Genomic DNA, 17,974 nt, shown 5'->3' with positions numbered 1-17,974 from the left:
GCTAAAAAAAAAAAAAAAGCTCCATAAGTAGGCTACTATTATGTCTTCATTACAATAAATCAAACATATTTTAGTGGCAAAATACAGATTCTCTGTGCCAAGCAAATGCGAAAGCTTATCATCTGGCATACCATGCGGTAAAGAGTACCATTAGATTTATGATTTTATTTGACAATATGGTCATTTATTAATGCTATTGGACATAAATATATGGTCAGATGTCTTTTCTGGTTCATCAGAGACACAAAGCAGGCTTGAAGTTGTGCCACACTTGTGACAAACACTTCACCTCCCACCTCTTCTCCATGACTGTATATACTGTAAATTTCTCATTCATGCCTTCCCTAAGAAGTCTCCATCTTGAATACAAAATGTTTAACACTGATGCCCAAACAACCAAAACTCTTTAGCATTTTAAATTGTTTTTCAGCGCTCCGTTATGCATCTTTTTTAGGCAAACAAAGCATTCCTGTGGTTTGGAGTGGAGTAGGAATTGGGTTCTACTACCAAATAAGTGATTGCACTTCTCGTGGACGGAAACCTCAATTGGAGGCTTGCTTGTTGAAGTCACTACAATTCCACATTTGGAAAAGAGAATGGAGTGTGTGCTATATTTTCCCTTCCCACCAGAGGAAAAAAAAATGAAACATTTGTATGCCAACTGTGGAGGTAATTCTCTCTTGAGGACTCTAGATGAAATGATGGAATTTACATGATAAGATCTTTCTTAAGAAGATTATCCATGCTACTGCAGATACAGTAGCAACAGCATTTGACGAGTGAGAGTGACATGAAGACATGAACATGGGTTTATTCCTGAAATACAGTAGAGCGTATAGAGACTTTGATACAGTCAAGCAGTGCCCAGTGTTGCATAATTGACGATACCTGAAGTCTTCTCAGGCCACTGCAGTGCATGCATGAGAAGACGCAAATTTTGGGTGAATTTTCTCATAATTTTTTAATATTGTGGGTCTGTGTGTGTATGTTGCAAATGCATATTTTCGCATATTAGCATGGATTTTGAGAGTGAGGATCATTATTCTACTTGCATGTGTACACAGCTATTGCGTGCATATTTACGTGTATGAGCTGCACATATGTGCTCATGCGTGCATCCATGTGTGAACTGTAAACGTGTTAATGTCAGGGGATGATCAAAAGCATGCAGTTTCAACGGTGCCGTATCAGCCCATCTCTTAGCTGAGGCACAGAGCAGTGAAGTTACACAGATCAAAGGCAACAACCTGTCAACCTTTTTGTTGTAACATATTTCAGGCAGGCAGTAACACAATGCCGCCTCAGCACAGTGACACAGCTTTTATTCCTTGCCTCAATTTATGTTGATGCATTCACAAAGCTGGGCAGGAATGCGCCACAGGCACACATCGTTCTGGAAACCAATCCTTCCTCCCCTCAGCGTTATTGCATGGTTCTAACCCACACCGTGAGATGGCTGTTTCCTCCAGAAGCAGACTACGATTGTTTTTTTTCCCCTTTGTGTCTGTTGACTTAAACCCATCAGGGCCGGGCGCACCATTCGATTCATACCTCAGGAATGCTGTATTCCCACAAACACATCTTTACTGTAGAACTAATAAACTCCTCGTGGAGTCTTGAATAAACACACATCGAGGGAACTGTGAGCTAGTCTAGTTTGCTGTGGATGACCCTCATGTCCACATACTAGGCTTATCACTAGTAATATGATATGATGAGTGTTTATCTGAGTTTAGCATGGCTTAATAGTTTTTGTTTTGTCTTCCATCACTTGAAATTGAAGGAGCAGTTGTATTTGGGGTATTTTACTTCTTACTCAGAGTCACAACCTCTTGACCTTATACTAAAGTTATTTACAATACACAATGTAGTGTAAAGTCAGGAGGTTGTAATATGTAGCACAATGAGTTAGCAAAGCTCTGTAAATGGAATCACGTTCCTGGAAATTCTCAATGGCGTCTGCCATACAAGGAACTACTCTCCTGAGACTGAAAATGTGATTGCTGTTATTAGTTTTTGGAGCCGTTTCTAAACAAACTAACATGACCAAACTCTTCAGGGGGGGAAAGAACAAGTCACCCAGTGCAATGGTGTGGCTCACTGTTTAATAGTTTTTGGACAACAACAGTGGTCTACAATACAGAGGAATAAGGTATATCAGGCTTTGGATTTAGGCACAATAATTGTTGGCTTAGATCTGCACATGCCAGCCTCATCCTTTAAGTATTAAACTCTGAGCACTGGACAAAACTATGCTATGTCCATTTGCCCAAACTAACATCATGATGGAAATGTATCATAGTTGTAGATACTTTTAAATTATTTGCAAAATGAAAACATGTCAAATTTTAAAATAGCAATCTTTTTTATAAGATTTTATTTAGATTTGTTTATATTTACAATATACACTTCCCACATCAACAAAAGCAAGACCCACAATCTTAATGACAAAGCAAAACGAGACAGGAAAACAAAACAAAACAAAACAAAACAAAACAAAACAAAACAAAACAAAACAAAACAAAACAAAACAAAACAAAAACAAACACATTTACCCCACACATCAAACAAACAAGCTCAACCTCCATATCTTCATATCTGATCAACTTAAATGAAATATGTTAAATATAAATAATCACACACATACATCATATATAACTCAAAAACCATTCCTCTCTATCAAGTACCCTGATATTTTATCCTTCACCAACTGAAACTTCAACAACAATATGACCCTCTGGATTCTGACCACTCAACTGGCATTATTGTCCACCTGTCCTACACTCTAAAAAATAAATACCACAAGAAAAACAAACAAACAAAGACCAATAAACAAACAAAAACCAAAGAACCTCAAACTAGGTTGAAGTATAAAGGCCACATTGTTTATTTATTCAATGCTTGTAATACTTCTCCCCGTTTGATTTCAAATTGAGTTGATTTGTTCTTTTCGGTGACTATTGTATTTTCTATTTAAAATACAATCTTAATATCTTCAGGTGTGGCAAAACAGGAAAGCATAAATCTACAAAACTCTCTAATTGTTTCCCAGTTAATAGTGGTGCAAATTCCCCAACAGCTCATGTCACCCAAACATAAAGTGCCAAACTTTATGGACACTATATAAGATGTTCAATAATTAGGAAAACTCTAACAAGCATGGGGAAACATTTTTGCCTTGTTTGTATCATTAGCATTACAACAGTAACTGGGTTACAGTCAATAATGACTGTTACATGAAAATAACCAGTTAAACTTTACTGTAGGTGAATGACAGGACAGTTAGTTTGAACTGCTTAGTCATGAACATCTTCTGATACATACAAAATAAAATGTAATTATAATTCAGGTGGTTTAGGTGGACATAACACCATTGTTATTTTACAATTATAGCCTGAGTGATTCAACGTTATTAGCAATAATGAAGAAAGCAGCATGTGTCTGCATCCGTCCTTTAGAAAAGACTTGCATCAGAGCGTAAGTGAGCCTTTAGAGACGTGTTTAAGTGTATCAGTGGAAACATAATGCTGCTACTTCCTGTGTCTCTCATAACCACAAAGCATAGACTCAAGAACAATGCTGTGATTTGTGCAGCAGTACAACCAGTCAGGTTGAGCTGCACATTTTCCATCCGCATTTCTCTCTTCAATACGTGCTCCTCTTTTCTGCCTCTTCACTGTGTCTGGTCTCTTCCCCCTCTTTCTTTCTTTCCTCCCCTCCCTCATTTGTGATCTTGTGCTCAGAGAACATAAATCCCTCTCTTAAATAGATTCCAAGAATCAATCAGCACCTCTGCCAGGCAAGGAGCAATCTGGAAACTATTCAAGCCAGGTAATGGCACTCCAAAGCTGAACAGAGGGAACACGTTGCATAGTCACACACTACAACAGGTGGGGGACTACTGCCAGTGAGCAGGACTGACTCTCACAGCTGAAATAGAGTCTGAAGCCGTGACACTGACAGATTGCAGAGGATATTACCTAAACCATCCTGGCCATACAGGATCAAGGTATTATGGTCTATGAAAGTGCAGCTCAATCATAAAGAGGTTTTACATAAGGACGTAAGGTAGCATGACTTACCATTACCTTTTTGCTGTGTGAAGTAACATGGTAGTATCACTACTTTGCTGATTTATTGTGATGTTTTTATAAAAAAAAATATAGATTTTGGTGAGCTGTTGTAATTATTTACAAGTCTAACTATTGCAAATGATGTTAAAATTCCTTGTGCAGGTAAAAGTCAGTAGGCCTGCATGTTAAAACAAGACCAAGAGTCGAAGCCACACTAGCAGCTCTGAGAGGCTGTACTTAGTCCCAGCAGAGCTTTTGGCTAAATGTTAACATCAGCATGCTAACATGCTCATAATGGCAATGCTAACATGCTGATGTTCAGCAGGTATAATGCTTATTATGCTCACCACAGTACTTTAAGACTGAGGAGGTAGCTCCAGGTCTGAAAAGTCAAGCCAATGCGGATGCGCCTTAAACCTGCATTCTGTCTAATGACCAGCAGGGGTGTGGCTCAAAAAAGACATCCGATTGTATAGAAGTCACTAAGACAATGACCCTATTTCTCACTTGATTTATTACATCAGTAAACATTTTCCTAACGTGTTTATGGTCTTAACTGCTAGTTGCAAGTCTTCTTCAATACAGCATGATGTTCATTTAGTAAATTATGGTCCAATTTAAAGTAAAATAGACAATAAAGTAGGGTGTGCTTTAGGGCGTGTCTACCTTGTGATTGACGAGTTGCTACCATGGTGACAAAGTTGGTTACGTACATTAGGTATCGTAACCCCAGATTAGAATAGGTGTACAGATGTAGCTGTTGCTATTTTAAACTATTACAGTATGTTTTCAGTTCATGAAAGTTTGTTGTAACATTTTGGTTGCCTTAAAAGCGTTTGGTTGCACTAAAAGACCCTCTGAGTAGTCGGCTGTTCAGTTTTTTCCGGTAAGTACATTTCATTTTAAGCCTGTTTCTCACTAGCCAAAATTAGCATTAGTATTATCACAGTTAACGTGAATCATGGATGCACTGTGCTAACCAAGCTAGCATGTAGCATTAGGGTCAGCTCCACTCTCTCGTCCAAATATGGTCACTTCTGGATCCAAAATTCCAAGATGGTGACGGTCAAAATGCTGAACTCGAGGCTTCAAAACGGGAGTCCACAAACCAATAGGTGATGTCACAGAAGCTACGTCCATTATATTTTTACACTATATGTTTAGCATGTCAGCATGTAACATTTGTTAATTAATATTAAACACAAGTACAGCAGAGGATGATTGTAATCTCACTAGTTTTGCATTTAGTCATGAACCAAACTATTGGACAAATTGAAATTTTGACCTAATGGTGCTAGTTAAGGGTTCACCAAAGTTACTACAATTAAATCCTGAGGTGAACATGAGTGCCTTTATCAAATTAATCCAATAGTTGTTCAAAATATTTCACTAAAATAAAAAAAATATTTCACTTTTCAGAGCTACTTAAACAGTCTTAGTGAAAATGACACATCTGATTAGGTGGATACTTAGTTTAAGGTAACATATTTCTATGTGGTCATAGTACTCTTAAAGACCTTGGAATAAAAGGCTTAAAATGAGAATTGGACTCTCAGATACACATTTGAGCAAGATAAGTACTTTTTTCAGGTTTATATACTGACTCAGTTACACAACTGTGAATTGCTGATATCCAATGACCTCCTTCTTAGTCTGTTATAACGTCAGAGGTCTAACACACACCTATTCTTCTCTGATTTTGCCACCCTAAGTCTCCACCACCACCTATTCCTCTCTCTTGATCTTTACAGTTGTCTCCAGCTTTTCTCTTTCTGGTGTCTTCCTAGAGTCCCACAATTAATCTGTGGGCTTCTTGGGTCTGTTCCTCTCAGACTGTCAGTTGGACATCAGTCACTGGGGAGTTAGGGGAGCACCTCTGTCACTTTAAGGAATGCCTCCGGTGAAAAGAAACTGATTAGTAGTGCTGGCAGCCAACCACGTGGAGTGCTGTGTGGAGACTGAAGCCAATGAGAAGCCCTGCTGGGTGGAGGTTACAAAAGCAGCCTGAACCCAATGACTCAGCAAAGTTGGGTGCGTGTGAGATGACACTTTGCAGCGATTTAAAGGGCCAGCGTGCTGGCTTGCAGCCTTCCAAAGGAAGCTGAAAAATGCACTTTCAAAATCAGGCCAAGTGTTCACTCCCTCCCTCTTGTGCAGATCACGAAAAGTATGTGGCCCAGGTTGTTCTGCAGGGTTGCTGGTTAAGTCCGTGCAAAGTCCATTAGAGAGCTACACCCATCTCTTTTCACTCAGAGGACACTGACTTTGCATTGGTGTTTGGAACACATAGTTTGTTGTATAATTATTACAGATTGCAAACTAGGGTAGCATCAGATGGCATTAAACTATATTGCTTTTTTAGAAGGTATTGTCACATTTGATTTTACCAACAAATAACTTTTGGGCACACATCTGAGGAGAGCCCTGCTGTGACCTCTTTAAGTTGCGTTAGCTTAACATCTTGCCTAAAAAGTGAAGATAAAAATAAGACAATTAAGACAATTATACAAGTTTTGGGGTGAACAGGGAGTTGTTGACTGAGAGGTCACATTACTTTTCATTATCTACAACAGCCTCATATCTGATTGGAAGCAAGCCGTATTGTCTAAAACTTGAAGTTCTCTGAGAATGTGTTACTTATATTCAATTGTCTTTCATTAGTCAACAACTGTACCTCCACTAACCAGCAACAATGAACTGCACCTCCAGTCAAAGGTCACTATAAGGCAACTATCAATATAAACATAAACTGAGTGTTTTTGGTCCGTCATTAGCAGACACCCTTGACGATCCCACTTATTAATGCTAAAAATCCTGCAATGCAATACTTCACATTTGCTATAGGCAAAAACTATGTAACAGTGCAACTGTCAGATCTCAATTTACTCACAAATGAGTAAATTATTGAGTGTTTCTTATGTTATGGAATATTGAATAAGGGGCTTGGTCTTCAGCTAACTTCAGTTTGATATACTTGCAGTAATGATTACTATGAATGTACTGTATGTCATGCAATTTGTTAATTTAGTTTTGACCTGATTTGTATTTTCAGTCACTCTCTTGAGAATCTGACTCCAAAGATGGTTTCCATTTTTCACAATAAATCTCTTCCTCCACTTCCCATAATCTGTTTCCTCAAATACATCCAGCCGAGTCATCCTCACACTGGTACACAGATTTGCAGTGGATAATGAGCTGGCCCTTTCACCCCTGTTATAGGTTGAATAGCCCCATATTAAGAACTGGTCACTGTTCCTTCTTCCTCTCTGTCCTGAAACACTGAGTTGTATTGTGAAGAAGTCAAGTCTGTGAGCAGCAGTGGAAACTTCCATTAGGCCACAGGAGAAGTATACTCCTGAGTATTGTTCTGGTCAGGCCTGCAACAGTCAGCATAGCACAGCACACCTCTGTGACAAGACAGGGCTATATATATATACTGTGGCCAGCAGTAATTCAGCCACTGCAGCCATCTCCAGCATCCCACAAAAGAAGGGGCCTCTTAAAGGCATAGTTCACAACTTCATGTTATTAAAGGAATAGTTTAACATTTTGGGAAATATGCTCATTTACTGTCTTGCTGATAAAGCTCGATGCTGCTGTCTGTTCAATATGAAGTAGATGGTTGGCTTATCCTATCTTAAAGGCATACTATGCAGGATTTTCCTAAAAAACAATGTATCGACAATCATCACTTATGACCCACTAGAAATGTGTGGTGGTGTATTTATCTGCAGAGCCCGTGCCCTCTGCCTGTATTTTCTAATTATTGTTGTGTTCAGGACATTTCTGGGTGTCAACCTTTGGGCAGTGGGTGTGTAGCCCCCAGCCAATAACAGTGTGCAGGATGTGAGGTCAGGACTCGTAGCGTAGCAACCGGGTTACATCGCTGTCTCCGTCTCCTTCCTCTGCTTCGCTGTGCTCTCTGTCTCTGTGTCATGGGTGTCATAAAGAGCTGCAGGTCTGTGTGTCTGCTTGACTGAGGGTGGGGCTGAGCAACACACACGCAGATCAGAGAGGCCACAGCAGACAGGATGAAGCACTGCATTCACACAAAATCCGGCAATGCGGCACCTTCCCACAGGGTTGTGAGGAGGTGTGTGCGTGTTTATTTGTGCTCTAGAACGAAACCACCATGAAACAATCAGGAAAGAACGTTTTATTTATCTGATTCATGGCTTTGTTCTTGCCAGCGCTGCTCACTCTCTTTATTCACTCTCTTGCTCGCTCGACCACTGCTGCTCTCTCTCTCTCTCTCACTCATTCCTTGAGCCGGGGGGGGGGGGGGGGACAATTTTGAATGCTATGTTTACAAACACCAAGCGTCAAATCCCACATAGCATGTCTTTAAAGACTGGAAACAGGTAAACAGCTGTCCAAAGGTTAGGAAATCTTCCTTAGTTTCTTTATGGTTTAAACTTGTTTATATTGTGCTGATCAAAGCGATTTCGAGGTGCCGGTTTTACCTTTTGGAAAGAGCCAGGATAGCTGTTTCCCCCTGCTTCCGATTTTATTGCTAAGCTAAGCTAACTGTCTCCTTCAGTCATGTTGAAAAGAACAGATTTAAGAGTGATATCAACTTTCTTATTTAACTTTCTGCCATGTCAAAAGGTAAAAAATTCAGAAATGTTGATCTGAAATTTCCTAAAATCGTCAATTACGCAAATATAAATGCTAGAAAGAAATGCCATTGGGTGATGGCAATGAGATATCCTTATCAAATTGAAGTTTTGTTTAATCTTGCCACATTCCCAGAGTATTTGTCAGCGTGCCTGTAACATCCTGATAATAGGCCTTCTCTAAACAAAATGATATAAAGCAAATGCCAGTGTTACAGACCCAATGACGTTGTGTAATGTTATTGTTTTACTCATGCTGTAAAAATATGCTTACATAATTTGTAACTTTGTGGAACATGTACATGGCTTGAGTACATTCTGTTCATAATAGTCAGCTACGCACAGTCACGAATTTTTGCCAATTGGGGCAAAGGTGAGCTTAAGCTGGCACTTTGCTGAAAAACGTCAGCTGAGTTTTATAGGTGTGCTGCTTTGTTGGGCAATTAAAGGAATGCTGGAAGGGTTATGAATGTTAAAATTAATATTTACATGCCCCTATTTCTTTTCTATTCATGCCACTGGGTTAATGTGCAGTCTGTTTGCATAACAGTCACGACAATTGCAGATAAAGAAACAATTTTGCTCACAGTAGATTAGACATTGGTCCAAAGTGCTGTCCTCCTCGTGCTCTCCTTTTGGTGCTTGTTGAACTCTTCAGCAGTCAGTGAACTATAACCGCTGCCCTTGGTCTGCATCACCTCTGCACGTTGAGTTTGTTTGTTCCAGGAAATGGTCTCACTTGAACCCTGAACCATTTAAGAAATCACCTACTTTCTTTGCAGGTCAAACCAGTAAAGGGAATCAGCCGTTTCCTCATTGATTCATGTGATCCACATCCAGCTGTTTTATAAGCTTGTTGTGGCTGTGATGTCAGCAACTCTAATTCATGTAACTGCTGCCAAAATTAACTACATAGAGAGTTAGAACATCTGAACTGCAGGTGTAGCAGATTTTTATACTTGTAGGTGTAAATGGTTACTGTGTGTGTGTGTGTGTGTGTGTGTGTGTCATAGATGTAACTGTTACATCATTCTCCTACTCATTACCCACCATTCCTCACAGCAGACAGGGAACTCTGATCCCTTTGCATGTGAAGACGAGGAGGCCACGGCAATGTGCAGTCGTGCCCGAATTCCCGGAGAACAGCATTTCCACAAGGTTTATCTTGGTTGCCACATGCAGGGCCAAGGCCTACTTACTGATATGATTAGCCTTGCTGCTGGTGGAAAAAGGAACACATTATCCTCAGACAGTCTGATCCAACCTCCATTCTTTCCAAACAGCCTTATTTGTCTGATGCTTGGAATGACTAATGATAATAGTAACAGCGATCAGGGCCGTAGCCAAGATTTTAGAAATACTGAGGCCATGAGTCCTAGCCCTCTAGGGGGGTTTGGGGACATGCCCCCCAGAGAAAAAATTTAAGGCTATAGTAAAAATCTATGCATCTTAATCCATTTTGAGAGTAACAATAATCACTTAGGAAATAATGTCAGTGCCAACACATACAGTTGATGAAAATTGGACTAAAATTCAACACAAGATAAGTCACAAATATGGCCAACTTTGAAATGACTCTTTTTCCGTTCAGTTTCGTATTGCATTGACATCACTTTCAATGTCAAACAAATTGAACAGAGGAGCACAACTGCAGTATCTTTCAGGTTTTCCCCTAAATTACCTGACAAGTAATCTAACACTCATTATTTAAGTTCATCCAAACAATGAACCATAATCTAAAAGTTACACATGGCATGAAAGTGAAAAATGAGTGCATGAAATATAGAACAAAGGGAGAAGCTTTAGCTTAATAAAGGTGTATGACTTTTACAGCCCTGAAGGACCTCTGAACCCAACCACAACATAAAAATGAACAATAAAAAAGATACCTTAAAAAAATAGAATTTATTTAAGTAATAAAATGAGTGTAAGTGCAGCGTACATATGTGGGGATGTGTATGTGTGTGTGTGTGCTAGTGTGATTGAGTGTGTTTACAAAAGGTAAAAAAAATAAAACAGTAAAAAGTCATGGGGAAAATCCATGGTGGAAACACTCATCTGCCAAACGAGAAAGAAAAAAATAATTATGGCAGCAGCTGACTGCAGGTGAAGGAAGTGTCCTCCCTAAAAGGGCCTCCTCCCAGTCCCAGATGTGCCCAAGTGCTGATTCTTCTCATTTTTCACTGTAATGAAACAATAAATTTTAGACACCACCAAAAATGATGCGTTCAATACAAGAGAAGAAAGATGTACTGGAAAATTTTCGACTTGGAAAATTACAATTTGATTCAAACTTGTTTCTTTGAAAAAAAAAATATTAACATGTTCCACAGATTCAAGGAAGATGTATAAAATTGTTGAGAAGATACATAGGCCTAATATGGCTTTAAATTAAATATATACCTAATACCTAACATAAATATATACATAACACATGCCCTTTAAAATAAAAAAAAAATACTGTAAATGTAATTCCTATTAAAAAGAGGAGGGATTTCTCAATATTGATCAATGAATTATAGTGATGAATGAGGTATCACTGAAACATTTTGGTAATAATCACTGGACTCACAATTATCTGTGCCTCATTTCCTGTCCACATGCATACACGAAGGTGCAGCATTAGAGAGCAAAAGGAATCAGGAAATCTTGTCATTCCAAAATCTTTAGCAGCACAATTACCCAGAAGAGACTGACTTCTCTCTCATACATGTGAACATATTTATTTTGGACATAGGCTATATGCCCTGATATGATTCTTCATCATCACAAACCTCATGTGAGGCCCGGCAAGGGCCACTTAAGGCAATAACAGACAGCATGACTGCAGCAAGCTAGGCTAATTGTTTATTTTAAGCTGCTGCCGTTCAGTGTAACTTTATTATAATGTATTAACTTATTTCCTACGGTGAATATTTTTGCCACTGAAAATGTTAGAGGAGAAACTCCTAATTGATTCTTTGCGCAAATGTTTGGACATGTTATGTTTTAAAAGCTGAGTGAATAGAATGACAGGACCGTACTGTACGCAATATTTTTTTCCCCCAGGAGTGTGAAGTCATGACCCACCCTACTCTGCCTCTGATTGGCTTACCCTGATATTCTTACCCTAATCCTAACCAATCTCACTTCAGAGTCAGAGTAGGGCAGGTCATGACTTCACCATCCTGGAAAAAATATTTGGCATACTGTATATGCGCAACTTGTTACATGTATGTCACATGACGTAACGAGCTGCCCAGCTCTGCAATGCCAACCTTTGTTCACAACACACCATACAACTAAGTAGTTTTAGCAATTCATCACTTTAATTTAACATTTTTAGAAATATATATATTAAAAAATGTAAAAAGACCCCCAAAAAATACTGAGGACATGACCTCGGTGTCCTCAATGGAGCTACAGGCCTGATGCACCTCCCTCTTACTAAGATGGAAAAAAAGAAAACGAAGCAAAGGGCTGTTGAAGCTAATTGATGGAGACAGGCTGGCAGAACAGTGGCCACTGAAAGTGATGACATCACTCCGATAGGGAGACTTTGAGAGAAGACATGTTGGTGACAAGCGGTATATATTAGAGCTGACAGGCCACTCTAAGGCACTTTCTTTTTCTCTGTATCAAAGTGCCAGGGCCTGCTTTTTCACACCACTAGCTTAAATATTAATATCATCAAAATCTCTTGCTTCATCTTAATTCCAAATCTTACACTCATTGGATCAGTTTGTGCCAGTCAGTTAGCACCTGCAGCAATACTCTGACATGTCTGCTTTCCATGCTGTGACACCATGTGACAGTATGCGGCAGACAGACCAGCAATGCTGCCTCAGCCCCAACTGGCACTCCGTTTTCCGACATGCACTCTCACGGATCAATAAGCTCTTACATAACATTCTGGTTTGGACTGGAGGCGAGATTCCAGCTGACTGGAACATGTGACAGGGCTTTGACTGTGTTGACCCACATTTTCCCTTCCTATCCCTCCCCCCCTCATGCCGTCCGTCTCCTCTTCCTACCACATCCTCTATAAGCCCAAACCCCTCTCTACCCCTTCACACCCTTCAGAAAAGCAGTCATATACTGTAGGCAGTCAGATTCAGACTTGGGTGGGTCAGGCTTTCTTGCAACGTGCCCAGACATGCACCCAGACAGAACGAAAGACACACATGGGGAATAGCTGGTGGCTGAGCAGGACCTTTCTTTTGGACAAATGACATAAGCATACAGGGGTAGTCATAGAAAATGTTTGACTTTGTATGGTATTCCAGATAGATATGGTGCTCTGGCTTGATGCTTTGCTGACATATTTTTGTGTGTTTCTCATCCAACTGCTAACAAATAATTATTGCTGAGCAACCTCAATTTGTAATGCGCTACAATGATGACAGGAATTACATTATAGTTACTTATCTCAGTAATGCGCCGTTATTTTAACAGTTGGTGGTCGACTTGTTTGCTGTATTAGAGGGAATTCAGGTTTTTTGTCTGTGCGTTCAGTGGACGTAGTGTTATGGGACATGTTAGCTTGAGGCAGTTAGCTTCTAACTATAACTATAACTATAACTGTCACTGAAAAGTTATCTTGCTTACATGTTGCATTTTCTTAGCTGCCAGCTAGCCATCAGTAGCTTTGCCTACATTTGGTTGGTAACCCTTCACTTGAGGATGGGACTCTGGAGCGCTACATGCTGAAAGTCACCAGAGCTAAACTAACGTGATCTCGTAGGATGCTGTATAAATAGCACTTTTAAGGACATTTTGTGTTTCATGTCTATGCATTTTAAGCTTTTTGTGTGTCATTTAACACCGTTGGTTAGGTTTAGGCACAAAAAACACTTGGTTAGGGAAAGATCGTGGTTTGGGTTAATATAGTCCGTAAAATGCAGTTAAAATGTCCCGACGTGACAGTAAAAATGTCTGGTTTAACAGCATGAAAATGTCCAACATGACTGTAAAAATGTCTGGTTAAAATGTTCCGATGTGACGGTAAAAATGTCTGGTTGTGGTCTCGAACTGCGCCTTCCTGCTGCTTTTGCAACTTTTTAACTAACTAGCCATCCACCAAACCTGCCACTTCCTAAAAAGCCAACATCATCTTATAAAAGAGAAGAAAGTCACATTATATTGATGATTGATTGATTTTGGCGAACTAAATGATGTTAAAAGACATGCGAAAACCAAAAAATGGCGTAGTCCTAACACAAGAAATGACTTAAGAAATTGATGTGTTATTCATACCCCATTTGGTGATACCAGGCAGTAAACGTCAGTAAATACCTCCTGACAGTAGGCTGGCTGCTCATTAAACTACAATATCTTGTTTTCCTCTCTATATGTGTCAAATACAGAAGACGTGATGTAGGTGTGGAGCTTGGTTGAGTAGCTAAAGTAGATAATTAGCACACTATTGCAATGATTTTTCAGTAAGTAATATGTAATGAGTAACTGATAATATCTTTCAAGTAACTTTCCTAACACTGCTAATGTATCAATTAATGTGATACTCTCCGAGGCAGGTATTTGTCCAGTTTTCTGAGGTTGTGTTCAAGGTGTTTGTGCTTGGGTGATTAATAGTGTTTCCATACACAACATAACCTTGTTGTGCCTTCACGAGAGAAGGGAGATGATACTGTGTGTGTGTGTTTGGGAAACACACACACACACACACACACATACACACACAGATATACAGATGCAGCAGATTGCACACAACATTGTCTGTGCAAGGCTTTGTGATGTTCCTAATGCGAAAAATCAGACAGTATTACAGTATGAGATTGAGTTTGAGTGAGGTGAACCCCATCCTGGCTTCCTGCCACATTAACCTGTCTGACTTCGCATTACAGTAAGCTGATTAAGTTGCCACAGGTGTCCTATTTAAGTGTTTGTTTCACTACAACGTCCTCCACACAAGTGCCTCTGAATCTTGTGAATATTTCTGACAATCAGTTTACTCTCAGGAGCTAAGTGTTGAGAAATGTCTTTCCTGTAAGCTTGTTCATACTGAGCAGAGAGCGTAACTAAACAACCAAGTCAAGGCTTCTCACTGCCTAATCATGACTCATCTTAATGGAAAAATGTTCTTGACTGGTTTCCGTAACTTGACGTAGGAAGACATACTGTAAACCGAATTCTCTCGAGAAAGTGTATATTTATTTTGTCTCTCAGTTGCCGGCCTCGGTACGGTATGTGGGTAATTAGAAGATTGTGAACTGCATTGGGCCTGCAGTTAGTTCTTTAGGAAGTAGCAGTGACTCATCAAAAGCTTGCTTCCTGCTTCTATAAATAGCCAATTATTCACTAGCTTGAACACGAGGTACCAATCAGACTACAGAGCCATCTCTTTTATTCTTGTTTTCTATAAACCTAAATATCAGTGTATTGCTGGTTTCTCCTTAATCAAACTGAAAAAGATGAGTTGCGCTTCTCTGATCCAATATTTACGGATGAATGTAAAGTTTGAAAAGGTTATGTAGACATTTACTGCAGCCTGATGCCTGATCAAAGATATTCACAAACTATGTCTAAAACAAACTATCTCTGTGTAGGTTTTCATTTTTAAGTCTTTTTAGAGCCAAACTTCTTTCCTTTGTTCCTAGAGTTTTTTTTTTTTTTTTTTTTTTTTTTTTAATTCTCATCCCTTGTCTTACAAGTTTAAACAGTGAAGTTCAAGGTGTCACTGCTTTCTCTTTCTGGATATAAAAATGAATAGATTCAAAGTTCTCAAAAGCTTAATGTCATCAGATTTAACTCAGTGTAAATCTCAGATACAGACTGCTCAACTCTCAAATACACTACTAAATCACATTCTGAACCAAGATGCACATGAATGCAACTTAAGAACAGTGACATCTTGAGGCCGTGCTTCTGTCTTACACTCATACAGCTGCAGCTTGAAAAAGAAAGGAGGAGACCAGGAGGGAGAAAAGGAATGAGAGGAATGAAAGACTGGGGACAGAGGAGAAGGGCAGGGTGCCATCACCATCAGGGTGGGTGTACAGCAGGACAGCCAAATGTACTGTAATGAGACACACGAGTGAAGGAAGTGAGAAAAAAGGCTGGTATTTTCCCAGGGAGGCTTGCTCTGCATGTCTGTGCACATTCTAACGCTGCTAACACGCACTCCTCTCATCTCAACCCATCTGTCTCCATCTTCTCCCTCTTGGTCCTACCCACTCTTTCTCCTTCCATCCCCGTATTCCCTCTACTCTCTTTCCTGTCTGTGCTTTCCAATGTTTTCCTCTTTGCTTTTCCTCCTCAATCTTTCCACATTCATTTCCCTTGTCGTCTCCTACATTCCCCTCTCCCTCTCTCCCTCGCCATCTCTGTCTCTCTTCCCCAACTCTCTCTCAGTCTGCAGCTGGGGCCCTCGTCAGAGCCGTCTAGTCCAGACAGGAACCAAGGTCAAGGAAACATCCTCCGGTAACGCCTTGCTATCACATACTGATATGACAGTGTTAGTCTGCAAAAAATGTCTGAAGATGATACACATACAGACATACACAAGACAGATGCAATATCTACTACTGTACATGTGTTTGTGTATGACTACATGTGGAAGAAAATACATCCTTGGAGTCCATTTTGAAAGCAGCTGGCAGCTGCTCATGGCCTGTTTGCTTATGTAAGCCTGTACTGTAAAACACAGAACAAGAGCAAACTGGCTGCGCGGGACAAAGGCCCTCCCTTCACTGCTGCACTGTCAGACGTGTGTTTTTCTGTCTGCCTGCATCTATTAGACACAAAATGAAAGAGAGAGAGAGAGAAAAGAGAAACAGAGAAAGAAAGAGAGTCCTCAGGAGATTAAGGGACTGTAGGGTCATACTGTACAAGACTGGTGTGCTGCAAGATGAGGGGAAAGACGAGCCCTGCTGCATCCTGGCAGCCCACCTGCTGCTCTCTGGCCCTCATCTACTGCTGCTCTGTCATACAGCACACTTCCTTGCACAAGACTCCACGGGTTGCACAAGGAGAGAGCAAGAGACAGGGGAAGATGGGAAAGAAAATAGCATTACAAGCAGAGAGAATCAGAGTGAGAATACAAATGAGAGAAAATCTGGAGAAGTTTGACGTAGATCTCCGAGCTTAGCTGTTTAAACTCTGGTCCAACTGCAGCTGCTGCCTGGAGAGCTCGTATCTGTCTTTTTTTGCTTTTCTGCAACTACATCCATACCTCCTTCCACTACTGAGCTGTTTTGTTCTTGAACTATGTTTCCATAGCAGTTTAGTTGAGCTCACTTTTTACTTTTATGTGTAAATATACTCACTGTATGAGGAAAAGTGGAAAGAATTTACCACAGTATCAGTGACTGCACATGACAGTCATTTCAGAGATCAAGTGATCACAAAAGCCTGTGTTTTATTTCCCTGAATTGTTGAGTCTGAGATACAATAAAGCCTGGCTGACCTAGCTTGCAGGTGACTCTTGTCTACAGATATGCTTTGGTTTTAGATGCCAGGGCTATTTGGAGTTTGTGCAGAGATAGTTGGGCAGAGCGGGCTAGCTGTCATGAAGCATTAGATCTTCCTAGCTGACTCCAAATTAGCCTGAAGGAGAGGTGGTTACCTACAAGCAACCTCAAATCATACAGCGGAAAAGACATGCATACACATGCAACATGTGCAGATCCAGATACAGTACACACACGTACTCCCACTCTCTCTCTCACACACACAGTCATAGCAGTACATGCTGACAAGCAATATGAATCAATCACCAATATGAATATCTTCGTCCCTTTCTCACCCTCACTTCCCTCTCTTGTGCCTCTTTTGTCTTGTCTTTTGTCCCTTTCAGGGCCAGCAAGAATGAAACAAGCACACATTAGCTTGTTGATACACTAAGCTAAACTGCTCCTCGCCAGCAGAAAATGGCCACACCCAGCATAACCCATGTAATGTGACAGTTGAGGAATTTGCTGCAGGCTAGCCACAAATACTTACAGCTTGAGTCTGAGATACTTACACGTCACTTGTGGTGTAAATGACAGGAAAATTGTGCAGCGGGTGTCAGGCTTGCTGAAAACAGTTTTCAGCATGTTGGCTTTTTAAAAAACCTTTGCAGGTGCTTAAATAAATGTTTGGCATTTTTTAAATACTTTGGCATTTAGAAAGCTAAACCCTCCTACTCATATTTGCATAATTACACTTTAAGATTCTCTCCTAAAGACTTCATGGTTTGCTTTTTTAAAATTGATAGTGATTTCTTGGTAAGGACTGGTTTCCATCTGAATAAATTTAGAGCCAAAGTTACTGAAGCATAAATGCTTTCATTTGTATATGTACAGG

General features: G+C 40.1%; 1 protein-coding gene across 2 annotated transcripts; it reads left to right on the top strand.

Annotated features, from left to right (window-relative positions):
• The first annotated feature begins 2,071 nt into the window (after positions 1–2,071).
• On the top strand, positions 2,072–17,098 carry LOC121898208. 2 transcript variants are annotated; one of them, XM_042413123.1, is made up of 4 exons: positions 5,131–6,104; positions 15,573–15,675; positions 16,040–16,108; positions 16,335–17,098. In XM_042413123.1, exons 1-4 carry the CDS (start codon positions 6,087–6,089, stop codon positions 16,754–16,756), a joined length of 612 nt encoding a protein of 203 aa, XP_042269057.1. In that variant the 5' UTR covers positions 5,131–6,086; the 3' UTR covers positions 16,757–17,098. The 2 variants fall into 2 exon arrangements, 1 of the variants encoding a protein (XP_042269057.1); XR_006096377.1 differs by lacking the exons at positions 5,131–6,104; positions 15,573–15,675 and adding an exon at positions 2,072–4,959 and having other exon boundaries at positions 16,040–17,098.
• The last annotated feature ends 876 nt before the right edge of the window (positions 17,099–17,974 follow it).

The sequence above is a fragment of the Thunnus maccoyii genome, chromosome 6 (assembly GCF_910596095.1).
Source record: "Thunnus maccoyii chromosome 6, fThuMac1.1, whole genome shotgun sequence".
Classification (NCBI taxonomy): Eukaryota; Metazoa; Chordata; class Actinopteri; order Scombriformes; family Scombridae; genus Thunnus; species Thunnus maccoyii.
The sequence above is the reverse complement of the archived record's forward strand: the minus strand, read 5'-3'. Positions and strand labels throughout refer to the sequence as shown.

What these genes read in the sequence shown, in the direction of transcription:
- LOC121898208 (XM_042413123.1), top strand. An exon ending in AGGGTGCCATCACCATCAGG is followed by an intron (nt 15,676 to 16,039) that starts GTGGGTGTACAG and finishes ACTCTCTCTCAG; the next exon opens with TCTGCAGCTGGGGCCCTCGT. An exon ending in GGTCAAGGAAACATCCTCCG is followed by an intron (nt 16,109 to 16,334) that starts GTAACGCCTTGC and finishes TGTAAAACACAG; the next exon opens with AACAAGAGCAAACTGGCTGC.